Genomic DNA, 12,423 nt, shown 5'->3' with positions numbered 1-12,423 from the left:
TATATCCCCGTGTGTGGGGCCTGAGAGGGAAGTCAAGCCATCAAGAACGGGCAGGTAGTGGCTGAAAGCAGGCCGGTCCCCAGAGCACTAAGAGAAAAAGGTCTGAAGACACAATCTTGAACCACATCCACAAATGGGGACGGGAGACCAAAGAGAGGACGGCAAAGTAGGAAACACGTAAGAAAGAGGAAGAGACCAAGCAGAGAAGCAGCAGGGGGCGAGTGGGTCAAATGAGACAGCACGTCAAGTGCGGAGGACAGAGACGGGGGAGGCCCCGAACACGGGCCAGACCAGCTCCCACAGAGGCCAGAACACACACAGGCAGCCCGGCCAGCAGGCCGGCACCTCCCTATACAATCAATTGCTTCTCCTCCTGCACCTGCCCAGTCAAAGCCAGGTGGGCTTAATTTACAGTCTTTTAAGAGAAGCCGAGGTCAAGGGAGAATGAAGAATTTTGACAGCCACAATGACAGCGAAGAAAAGGCCACCAAAGGCTGGTGATTCTGACTGGCCATGCTCCCGCTGAGGCACAAGAGAAACCTTCAGGAAACTAACTCTCAGAGAAATGTCTCTTGTGTTTGCCAGAGAGCCAGGTAATCCAAGAAAGAGTATCGCCCTCCCTGGCAATTCCAAGAGTGAGGTGCCAAGAGAATCACGCTCCAGGAGCTTAGGGACTGGCTCAGGGTAACTCCGAGGTCCCGCTCCAGACTGCGGTATGGACTAGTGTTGTGCAGGCCCAGCCTCTCCTGTCGGCCCGCCCGGAACTCTATGAGTGCAGCCTCCACACAGGCTGCAACCCTGAGGTTGCAAAGAAAATGCATCTGATCATGTGAGGCCCCCTTTAAAAAAATATGTGTGTGTATGTGTGTGTGTGTGTGTGTGTGTGTGTGTGTGTGTGTGTGTACATATATATGTGTGTGTATACGTATATATATGTCTTGCACAGAAAGGGCTGGAACAGTAAAATGATCTAGGTACTCTCCCTGGTTCTTGAAACATGAAGGCAAAACACATAAAACAAATGCTCGACAGTTAACCACGATCACCAATCTCAGACCAAATTCAAATAAAAGAGTATCGGAACCAAGATCCAGGTTTCCCTCGGACCAGGCCTTCCATGAAAGGAACCATCCGTACCTGTTTCCCTGACTCCAGTGAGTCGAAACTATCACAGCTCTCCTCTGATGAGAGGGTTTCCATGGGAACATCATCTCGGAAACCAACAAACTCTTCATCATCACTGGGGGCGTTAAAGATGTCAGCCACTTCTTTAGGGACCTGTTTCGGATTCAAAAAAGAAGAAGGATCAAACCAGAGGCTGTTATCATCACTTAAATTTTCTAGATAGCAGGAGGAATTAGCATCTCCTAGCTCTATCGATCTGCCCAGTAACCCCGGAGCAGAATGTGTTTCAGCAGATTCCTCGTGGCAACAAAAGCAGGTGGGGTAGGGAAGGACAAGAGTGTTTTCAAACCCCAGAGACGTATCCCATGCTACAGACAATGTCAAGGCCAGACCCAGACAGAATGTCAAGGCCAGACCTAACACAAGCCATGTGTCACCCCTTCACAAAAAATAAACAGTCATCGGGTTTTGAGAAACCAACAATCTATTTTTCTCCTACAGTGGATGTCTTTAAATCATCACCTATGTCAACATAAGATATTACTAAGTTTTTTTTTTTTCATTTCCACCTGTAGCTCTTTAATTTTTCTGCTCTTCATCATCTGCTGATTCAGACATGGAAATCCATACAGTGAAATATTTTGCTCCTTGTCTATATTCTCAATCAGTAGTTTCAGAATTTCAAGAGAATATAAACGCTATTATAGGCAAATATTCCAAGAATGTTGTCAGCACACATCATCTAACAACTGTGTATCTGTTCAGAGTTCATTGTCATATGCTGACTACCCACTTGTTCCCAACTCTTTATTTTGAAAAAGTTGGAACCCAGAGTAAGGTGAAGGAATGGTACACACATCTCTATGTTCTTCACAGGAGTCCCCCATATGTCACCACATTTGTTTTCTTTCAACAAACATTAAGTGGAATCATAGGCATTTGCTAGTATTTCACAGTTTGTGACCTAGAGAAACAGCCAGTTAGTATGAGCCAACTTAATCCACGTATATTTATTTTTTTAAATGTTTTATTTATTTGAGAGAGAGAATGAATGCACACAAGCAAGGGGAAAGGGCAAACAGAAGAGCGAGAAGCCAACTCCCCATGGAGCAGGGAGCCCCACGTGGGGCTCGATCCCAGAACCCTGAGATTATAACCTGAGCTGAAGGCAGCTGCTTAACCAACTGAGCCACCCAGGCACAACCTGTGTATATCTGAAGTGCAGACATCATACTAATTCACCCTAAAATACTTAAGCACCCTTCTCCTGAGAATAAAAACATTCCCTTACAGAGCCACAAAACTATAATCATACCTAAAAGAATTAGCATTAATAATATCATTTACTACAAGTTTATATTTAAATGTCTGCAACCGTCCCCAAGATGTGAAGATCGTGCACTGTATTTTTTTATGACAGTATTTTTTATTTATTTTTTTTTTTAAAGATTTTTTATTTATTTATTTTGACAGAGAGAAATCACAAGTAGACGGAGAGGCAGGCAGAGAGAGAGGGAAGCAGGCTCCCTGCTGAGCAGAGAGCCCGATGCGGGACTCGATCCCAGGACCCTGAGATCATGACCTGAGCTGAAGGCAGCGGCTTAACCCACTGAGCCACCCAGGCGCCCAAGACAGTATTTTTTATTGCTTTTCATGACATGACATCATTTGAATAGCCCAAAATATCATAGCCTTGAATAGCCTTATCAAATATCATACATTCTGAGCTTATCTGATTGATTCCAGATACATTTAAGTAAAATATTTCTGGCAATAATTCTATACAAATGACATGTGATTCTCAATGCAATGCATAAAGAGACACAAAATATTAGATTATCTCCTATTAATTAGTGTTAACGTAATTATGTAATTTTCAAATCAAACCCTACGTAGGCAGGACAGTACAAGGAACACACACATGGACCCCGAAGCAGTTCTGTGCCCATGGCTAATCTTTCCCCATCTGTAGCCTTACCCAACTGCCCTCCTTCCAAATTATTTTGAAGCAAATGAAGATACAGTATCATTTCACCCTGTATCACCAGCAAATACACAGTCTGTGTTCACAGTTCTGTTAACTTATATTTTTTAACTCATTTGTATCATGATCTGAATAAGCTGTGTACACCAGTCAATAGCTCTATAAAGTCTTTTCTCATATGTCCCTTTTTTTCCCCTTTGGCAACTTATTTTTGAAGAAACTGGGTCATCTGTGGAGTTTGCAAAAGTCTGGAAGTTTGTGTTTGGGGTTTGTGTCTGTTTGTTGCAGCTGCAAGATGGTATTTAATAAACTCCTATGTCCCCACAGATTTCCTAGGATTTGGTAGTTGAAGTTACAGGCTCAGTCAGATTCAAGTTCTTTCTGACAAAATGATGACTACTTCATAGGTAGTACCACATTCTTCACTTAGAGAGCACATAATGGGGCGCCTGGGTGGCTCCGTGGGTTAGGCCTCTGCCTTCCGCTCAGGTCATGATCTCAGGGCCCTGGGATCAAGCCCTAGAATCAGGCTCTCTGCTCAGCGAGGAGCCTGCTTCCCTCCCTCTCTCTGCGTACTTGTGATCTCTGTCAAGTAAATAAACAAAATCTTCAAAAAAAAAAAAAAGAAAAGAAAAGAAAAAAAGAAAGCACATAATGTCTGGCTATCTCTGGTTTTTAGTGGGGATGCTCTCTGATCAACACGTTAAGGTGGGATGTGCCCTATTTCTCCTTAGCAAAAATACCTTTTCCTCTGTATTTAGCATGAAGTAAGTGGGGTGATGTTTGAAATCCTGTGACTACCCTTCCCCCGATAACAATTCACTCAGTGGTTTCAGCATCCATTGACAGCTCTCACCTGAATCAACTACTACACGAGAGGTTCCAAAATGGTCATTTTCACATTCTATTCGTTCTTCATGTATTAGTTGGCATTCTTCTATAATACAATACACACTCTCTCTTGCTATGCCCCTCCCTCTCTCTGCTTCTCTTGCTCCCATGTATTTCATGGTATTTTTTTTTTTTAATTCAATGTGCTATATAATCCATTACTGTCACCATTCTTTCTGATGCTTAAATTATCCTAAATTTGGCCAATGGGAGCTCCTTCAAGCCAACTGCTATGTCCTTTTGACATAACCCTAACAGTCTTTGTGTAACTCTTTGCTTTCTGGCACAAGTATACCAAGCTAGCCTTATACTTCACCTGCCCCAGACCCTGGATCAGCCATTTTCCCAAAATGCACAGGCATTGAGAAATAAGAGGTGAGGACTTGGTACACTCCTTGCTAGTTAAGTATCATTGCTTCTACGCTCTGACTGAACAGGGTAAAGATACTTTGTATGTCTTAATCACACATTCACAGTGACACCTTGAATTCAAATCCAAAATCAGGATTCTTCCTCACTCCCTCAATCCCAGATTATTTCCCTTTTCCCACAATGAAAGCTCCAACTCTCAGTATTTTGCATACACTTACCCCACTTACCCATTTGCTTTACCTATAAGACACACAAAACAGTTTCAAACTTTACCATCAACACCACTACCAACAATAACCATCAATGACAATCAAGTTTAAGATTCTTTCATAGTTTTTTTTTTTTTTTTAAAGATTTTATTTATTTGACAGAGCAGGCAGAGAGAGAGGGGGAAGCAGGCTCCCTGCTGAGCAGAGAGCCCGATGCAGGGCTCTATCCCAGGACCCTGATATCATGACCTGAGCTGAAGGCAGAGGCTTTAACCCACTGAGCCACCCAGGCGCCCCTCTTTCATAGTTCTTATCAAATTCAACACCCAAAGAACAAATAATCCAATCAAGAAATGGGCAGGGGACGCCTGGGTGGCTCAGTGGGTTAGGCCACTGCCTTCGGCTCAGGTCATGATCTTGGGGTCTTGGGATTGAGCCCCACATCGGGCTCTCTGCTCAGTGGGGAGCCTGCTTCCCTCTCTCTCTCTCTCTGCCTGCCTCTCTGCCTACTTGTGATCTCTACCTGTCAAATAAATAAATAAAATCTTTAAAAAAAAAAAAAAAGAAATGGGCAGAAGACACCAACAGACATTTCAGCAAAGAAGACATCCAAGTAGCCAAGAGACACATGAAAAAGTGCTCCACATCACTCAGCATCAGGGAAAAACAAATCAAAACCACAATGAAATACCACCTCACACCAGTCAGAATGACTAAAATTAACCCATCAGGAAACAACAGATGTTGGCGAGGATGCGGAGAAAGGGGAACCCTCCTACACTGTTGGTGGGAATGCAAGCTGGTGCAGCCACTCTGGAAAACAGTATGGAGGTTCCTTGGGGCGCCTGGGTGGCTCAGTGGGTTAAGCCGCTGCCTTCGGCTCAGGTCATGATCTCAGGGTCCTGGGATCGAGCCCCGCATCGGGCTCTCTGCTCAGCAGGGAGTCTGCTTCTCCCTCTCTCTGCCTCTCTCTCTACCTGCCTCTCTGCCTGCCTCTGCCTGCTTGTCATCTCTCTCTGTCAAATAAATAAATTAAAAAATCTTTAAAAAAAAAAAAAAAACAGTATGGAGGTTCCTCAAAAAGTTGAAAACAGAGCTACCCTATGACCCAGCAATTGCACTACTGGGTATTTACTCTAAAGATACGAACATAGTGATCCGAAGGGGCACATGCACCCAAATGTTTATAGAAGCCATGCCCACAATAGCCAAACTATGGAAAGAACCTAGGTGTCCGTAAGAGACTCTTAATCTCACAAAACAAACAGGGTTGCTGGGGTGTGGGGGGTTGGGATAGGGTGGCTGAGTTATGGACACTGGATAGGGTATGTGCTATGATGAGTGCTGTGAATTGTGTAACCCTGATGATTCACAGATCTGTACCCCTGGGGCAAATAATACATGTTAATTAAAAAACAAACAGTGGCAGAAAGCACCAAAACACATGAATGCACATTTTTCCTGGTACATTCACACACATAAAGGCACAAATGACGTCTGTGCCCAACTGTTAACAGAAATCACTTCCACAAAAGGAATTAAAGAGGACTCAGTGGGGGGAGTTCTTTTGTAGTTCTTTCTATCCTTGGGATATAGTCCCATTATTTCCTAGCTCTTTGCCCTGCGATAACCTGACAATCACTTTCTCGGGGATGTACAGGTACTCTATCTATACTTCCCATTTCATCATGTGAATATTAAAGAGGTGTCCTCAAGGGCTGAGATTTTAATATAATAATTTTTACTGCTACGAGACATTTTTTTTTTTTAAGAGAGAGGAAGATGAGGGGCAGGGGAAGAGGGAGAGAGAGAACCATAAGCAGGCTCAGTCTCACGACCCTGAGATCATGACTGAGCTAAAATGAAGAGCTGGACGCTGAACTGACTGAGCCACCCAGATGCCTCGACTACAATAAGACATTTTTATGTGAAACTGCCACCTAGAATTATTACAACAATAATTCTGTCCTCGTGGAACCCTTGGGGGTCCCTAGACCACACCGTATCGCACTAGCACACAGAGCAGTACATTCGGAAGTTACTTCAAGTCCTTGAATTTTTTTCTGTGCATTGAATTAATTTTACAGTTAGGTTCATTGAAGAAATCACCATTCTCTAATCTTATTTTTGTCATAATTTTAATCTTCTTGTTCAAAAAATGATGAGGAGGTCAATGGCTTAATTGAAGGAAGTTTCACATTCAGTATGCAGAGAACACAAATCCAGAAGTTGAATATGCCAAATTTAATGGTGTCAGAGGATTTACACACATGCTTTCCCACCATCTAATGAAGTCACCTCTTGGGAAAAAAGGTCAGACACAGAAGTAGAGTTCCAGTAACAGTAAGGAAAAACAAACAAACAAAACAAAACACAAAACAAAACAAAACCCTGCCCCATTTATGCTGAGAAGCTCCTAATGAATCCTTAAATGGTTTAAACTTTTCATAAGGAAGTCAATTTGCAGTATTTCACATCCCTTATCTTTTCAAAGATACTTTCTAGTTGTTTCATCATAAAACCAACACACCAAAATGATACTCCTAACAAGAGAAACCTAGATAGTCCTTGTCTAAGGGTGTGTTCCAGTGTACGTGATCGTGCTGGAGTCCCATCCCCGCAGTGGCAGCGAGAGACACGGGCCCAGATTGGTTTCTGTCATCTTCTTTTCGACTTAACCACCATTATATGAATCAGAAAGCTCCGCTGGCCCAGAAGCTTGCTTTAACCTAAAACGGTTAAAGGAGGATGAGCACACCCTGTCATGATTTAATGAAGCACCTGGAAGGACGGAGAGTTTGGCACCATGAAGAAACCATGTCCAGGGACGCCTGGGTGGCTCAGTTGGTTGGACGACTGCCTTCGGCTCAGGTCATGATCCCGGAGTCCCGGGATCGAGTCCCGCATCAGGCTCCCAGCTCCATGGGGAGTCTGCTTCGCTCTCTGACCTTCTCCTCGCTCATGCTCTCTCTCACTGTTTCTCTCTCAAATAAATAAATAAAATCTTTAAAAAAAAAAAAAAAAAAGAAACCATGTCCAGTGGCAAATACATCAGCATGGGTACAGCTGCAGCAGGCCTGTCCTCACCCCCGTACCCGTCCCCCCAAGTCATCCGAGACTTCTGCGTCTGCTCCGGAGTCTGCGCCACAGGTACCAAGGCAGGGGCGGGGGTGGGGGGGGTGGGGAGGGCGGTCAGCTGTGATTACCAATGAGGAACAAAAGCAAGGAACACACTCTGGAAAAAAGCAAAAATGAGTATGCATTCTCGGGGCACACAGGGCTCTGTTTCTTGCTGTCTAACTTCCTTCACGAGGCATTAAGAGAAGAGTTTCAGGCACAAGCCCCAAGATTCAGAAAAATCTCCATAAGATATTCAAGGGTCTTCAATGCAAGACACTGTTCAACAGAGCTGACAAATCAAGATTTCCACACAACGCATCTGCTAAAAGATTCATGGGGGCATCCTCCTCATGCGTGAGCAGTTCAGAACATGACAATACATTACACCCCAGGAGTTGGCATTTCCCTATGCAGATCACTGGGGATCCACTGAGCAACTCCCTTCTGAAAGTGCAAAGACTGTTTAAGGAGTCATAATTTTTTCAAGTACACACATTTATTCTATTTCCTTCACATACACTTGCTACATCTGTCCACTCTATCCTTGTCCACTCACCAAGAGTCAAGGAGGGACCAGGAGCCAAATCTCCTCCAAGGACACAGGAACGAGGATGGAGTCCCCAGCATCTAACACGGGGCCTGGCCTAAAGCAGGTTCTCAATAACCCAGGCTGAAGGTATCGACATGCATCTGCCCTTGTCATCCGTTTCCTAGGGAAGGTGTGCGGGGGGAAGAGGGGCACGTTATACCATCCCTGTACGGGAGAGATGGCCCATATCTGAACATTCATGAACAAAGCAGTCCCCAAAAGCTCCTCCTTCGCAGAGGACCACAGATCACCTGCAGGCCCTAAACACGACCTCAGAGCTTATCTCAGGAGCAAAGATGGAAGGTCAGCAGTTCTGAGGGCTAAACAGGAAGATGGAAAGGCAGCAGCTCAGGGTAAGCCACCATGGGCCGGGGCGCACTGGTGAGCTCAAGACACAGGTCCAGAAGTGGCGGCCACTCTCCAGGACAGTAGATCATGACATGTAGAAATGGGGGTCCCGTGGGCTCCCCCTTCACTCCCTCCCCCCCGAGAAGCCAGATGTCTTGCTGAGACATCTTCCAGTCGTAGAACGTCGGCTTCATCCCCACTGGACCTCACACTCATCCAGCGACAGTGCACAGCAGCAGTCCTGGGGCCATGCAAAACCCAGAGGACGTTTTAAATGCCAGATTTCAAATATGACCAACAGTCTATCTGCTCGTGTCTGGTACAAACAGCAGTAGACACTGGAGTGCTAAGAAAACTAAGTAAAAAGAAAAACTTCACATTAAAAGGAGCGCGGCCACCCTGTTGTTCTCTACAAGGCAGCTGAGCAACCGGTTTGGCAATGGCATAGACCCCACAGACAAAGAGAGGCAGAACCTGGTGGAGACCCTGATGGACAAGACCCTCACCCTGAGGCTGAGCCCAGGGACACATGTCAAAAGGAGAATGTCAAAACGAAGACCAAGGTCAAGGAGGGCCTTCTGCCTAACCAGCAGCATCTGATTTCTGCAGGCAAACAGCTGGAAGGTGTCCACAATGTCCAGAGAAAGCCCCCACCCACACTTGGCACTATGACTGCAGGGTGGTGAAGGTCTGCCGCCAAGTGCCCTGCTCACCTGCACCCCTGCACAGCCAGCAGCTGCAGGAAGTGCACAACCCCAGCAACTGTGCCCCAAGAAGGTCACATAAGGCCATGCCCCAGGCTCTGCCTTTGCCCCACGGCCCTGGCACCTCAATAAAGTTTCCCTTCCACGGACTGGAACAGAAAAATCAATTCATTAATTAAAAAACGGCCCTTCTGTTGTTCACAGAAGCACTATATTCAACAGCCACAAAGGGGAGGCAACCCATGTGTCCATCCATGGAAGAATGGACGGACAAAATTCATAGACATGTATGATGAAGTATTATTCAGTCTCAGGAAGCAAATTCTAAAAATATTGAATCCCGCATCTAATATGTCAGAGGTCAATTACACAGCCACAACATTAAAACAAACAGATAAACAAAAAAACTGGTGTGAAACAGTCTGTTGGGGGGAGAGCCTGAGGTTCTACAGCTGTAGCAAGCTCCCCGATGAGACGCTGACACCCCGTCTGCAGAACATACACTCACACAGGTAGGGGTGTAGGCCCACTTTCTGCTCCTGTCCTGCACGGTGTGACCTTTTTCCTGCTTGACACCAGCTCTTCAAGGGCTTATCTGAACCTCCTAAATGGACACTTAACTCTCAGAGCAGACTCTCGAGCTCTCTGGCATCTCCCCACCCCCCCCAACCATACTAGGCCCTCAAGCACCAAGAAGAGTCTTATGTACTTAGAAGTACTTAATCAACATCTGATTAATTGATGAGCAGTGTTAACTAACTCAAAAAGAAAAGGAAGGAAATCCCATCACACGCTATAACATGAATGAAACTTGAGGGCGTTATGCTAGTAAAGTAAGCCAGTCACAAAAAGACAAATATTTTGATTCCACTCATAGGAGAAACCTCATGGGACTGGTCCAAGTCACAAATACAGGAAGTAAAGGGGAGGCTGCCAGGGTGGGGGAGGGGAGCGGTTGTTTCATGGGTACAGGATTTCAGTTTTACAAAATGAAAACCTTCTGGAGATTACTTGCCCAACAACAATTTAAATGTTTTTAACGCTACTTAAAGATTATTAAAAGAATAAATTTCACGTTATGTGTACCTTATCACATTTTTTTAAAATTCAGCAATAAAAGACCAACTTAGGAAGATAATCTAAAAGTGCAGAGAAAACCTTCCTTTTTTAAAAAATTTTTATTTAAATTCAAGTTAGTTAACATACGGTGTATTATGAAGTTTTAGGGGTAGAATTCAGTGACTCACAGTTATATATCTCACTCAGTGCTCATGACATCCGGGCCCTCCTTAATGCCCAATTACCCCATGCCCCCCCGCCACCCCCCTCCAGCAGCCCTTGGTTTGTTCCCTATAGTTAAGCATCTCTTATGGTTTGCCTCCCTTTCTGTTTTTGTCTTATTTTTTCTTCCCTTTCCCTGTGTTCATCTGTTTTGTTTCTTAAATTCCACATAGGATTGAAATCATAGGGTATTTGTTTTCTCTGACTTACTCCATGCTTAGCAAAATACCCTCTAGTTCCACCCACAGCAATGCCAACAGTAAGATTTCATTCTTTTTGATGGTTGAGTAACAGTCCACTCTTTCTGTGTGTGTGTGTGTGTGTGTACAGAGAAAATATGTGAATATATATATATGTTGAATATTCCACTGTATGTATGTGTGTGTGTATGTGTGTGTACATGTACACACACATACACACACACATACATCACTTCTTCCTTATCCATCCACCTGTCAATGAACATCTGGACTCTTAGCGTATTTTGGCTACTGCTGCTATAAACAAGTGGGATTTATTCCTGGGCTGCCAAGGTGGTTCAACATCCACAAATCAATCAATGTGATTCACCACATTAATAAAAGAAAGCACAAGAACCGTATGATCCTCTTAATAGACCCCAAAAACGCATTTGACAAAATACAGCATCCTTTCTTGATAAAAACGCTCCACAGTGTAGGGGTAGAGGGAACATACCTCAACATCATAAAGGCCATATACAAAATATCATTCTCAACAGGGGGATAAACTGAGAGCTCTTCCCCTAAGGTCAGGAACATGGCAGGGATGTCCACTATCACCACTGCTGTTCAACACAGTTCTACAAGTCCTAGCCTCAGCAATCACACAACGAAAAGAAATAAAAGGCATCCAAATTGGCAAAAAAGAAGTCAAACTTTCACTCTTCACAGATGACATGACATGACTCTGTGGAAAACCCAAAAGACTCCACCCCAAAATTGTTAGAACTCATACAGGAATTCAGCAAAGTGGCAGGCTAAGAAGTCAATGCACAGAAATTTGTTGCATTTGTACACACTAACAAAGAAAATCTTCTCTCCTTAAATGAATGCAATCTGTTCTCAAACTCCAGAGCACCTCTAGACCTCCTCCATCCACTTCTACCTGAGGGGTATGTGGTTTAAGAACCCAGCGCTTCATCCTAAGGCAGGTTCAAAAACATCACTCCCCCCGCCCCTGCAAGTCTAGGCTTCAGCCTTCATGCCTGGCAGCACCGCACCCTGAACCCCAGAACCTGGGCTCCGAAGCCCAGAAATTAACTGCAAGTCTGGGAGACAAAGCTGTCTGCACAACCTTAATTGGTTTAAAATCCAGCTCTGTTCTCTCCCAACTAAGCTCCACTAATAAAAATCAATCCTGCCCAACTGCTGCTTGCTTTGTAGTTATTCGGTGCCCTTCTAGCATTTCTTGAGGAACACTAAGCCATGCTCTGGAGCTCTCTTTAACGACCTCAGCCTAACCCTAATTGAAATTCAATTAAAAAAGAAAAAAACACAACTAATAAGCCATAAAAAGCCTCAAACCGCCAGCTGCTTTTCAATCAAGTATACACTCTTGAAAACAAATGAGCATATCGGTAATCTAAAACTTTGTATTTTTAAAATTAAGTATATTTTTTTAATTAAGGCTTTTCTGTATCTCAATGATGTACAAATGTATTCTTCCTAGACTGAGAAATACCACCTCCCAGCTGGAAGGCACATATTTATCAGCTACTAGTTTTTGAAGGAAAGCGACAGATTCTTCTTAAAGGCGGATTCCAGAGCTGATTTTGATAAA

General features: G+C 44.2%; 1 protein-coding gene across 5 annotated transcripts in view; it reads right to left on the bottom strand.

The window, feature by feature from the left end:
• Positions 1-12,423, bottom strand: part of CDCA7L (cell division cycle associated 7 like) — a 47,266-nt gene that overhangs the window by 14,196 nt on the left and 20,647 nt on the right. For all 5 annotated transcript variants that reach the window (XM_032305985.1, XM_032305989.1, XM_032305987.1 and 2 more), the window contains one exon: positions 1,138-1,278. In XM_032305985.1, coding sequence (XP_032161876.1) covers positions 1,138-1,278 — 141 coding nt within the window. Of the gene's footprint in view, positions 1-1,137; positions 1,279-12,423 lie in introns of those variants that run through there.

Source organism: Mustela erminea, chromosome 11 (genome assembly GCF_009829155.1).
Source record: "Mustela erminea isolate mMusErm1 chromosome 11, mMusErm1.Pri, whole genome shotgun sequence".
NCBI lineage: Eukaryota > Metazoa > Chordata > Mammalia > Carnivora > Mustelidae > Mustela > Mustela erminea.
The sequence above is the reverse complement of the archived record's forward strand: the minus strand, read 5'-3'. Positions and strand labels throughout refer to the sequence as shown.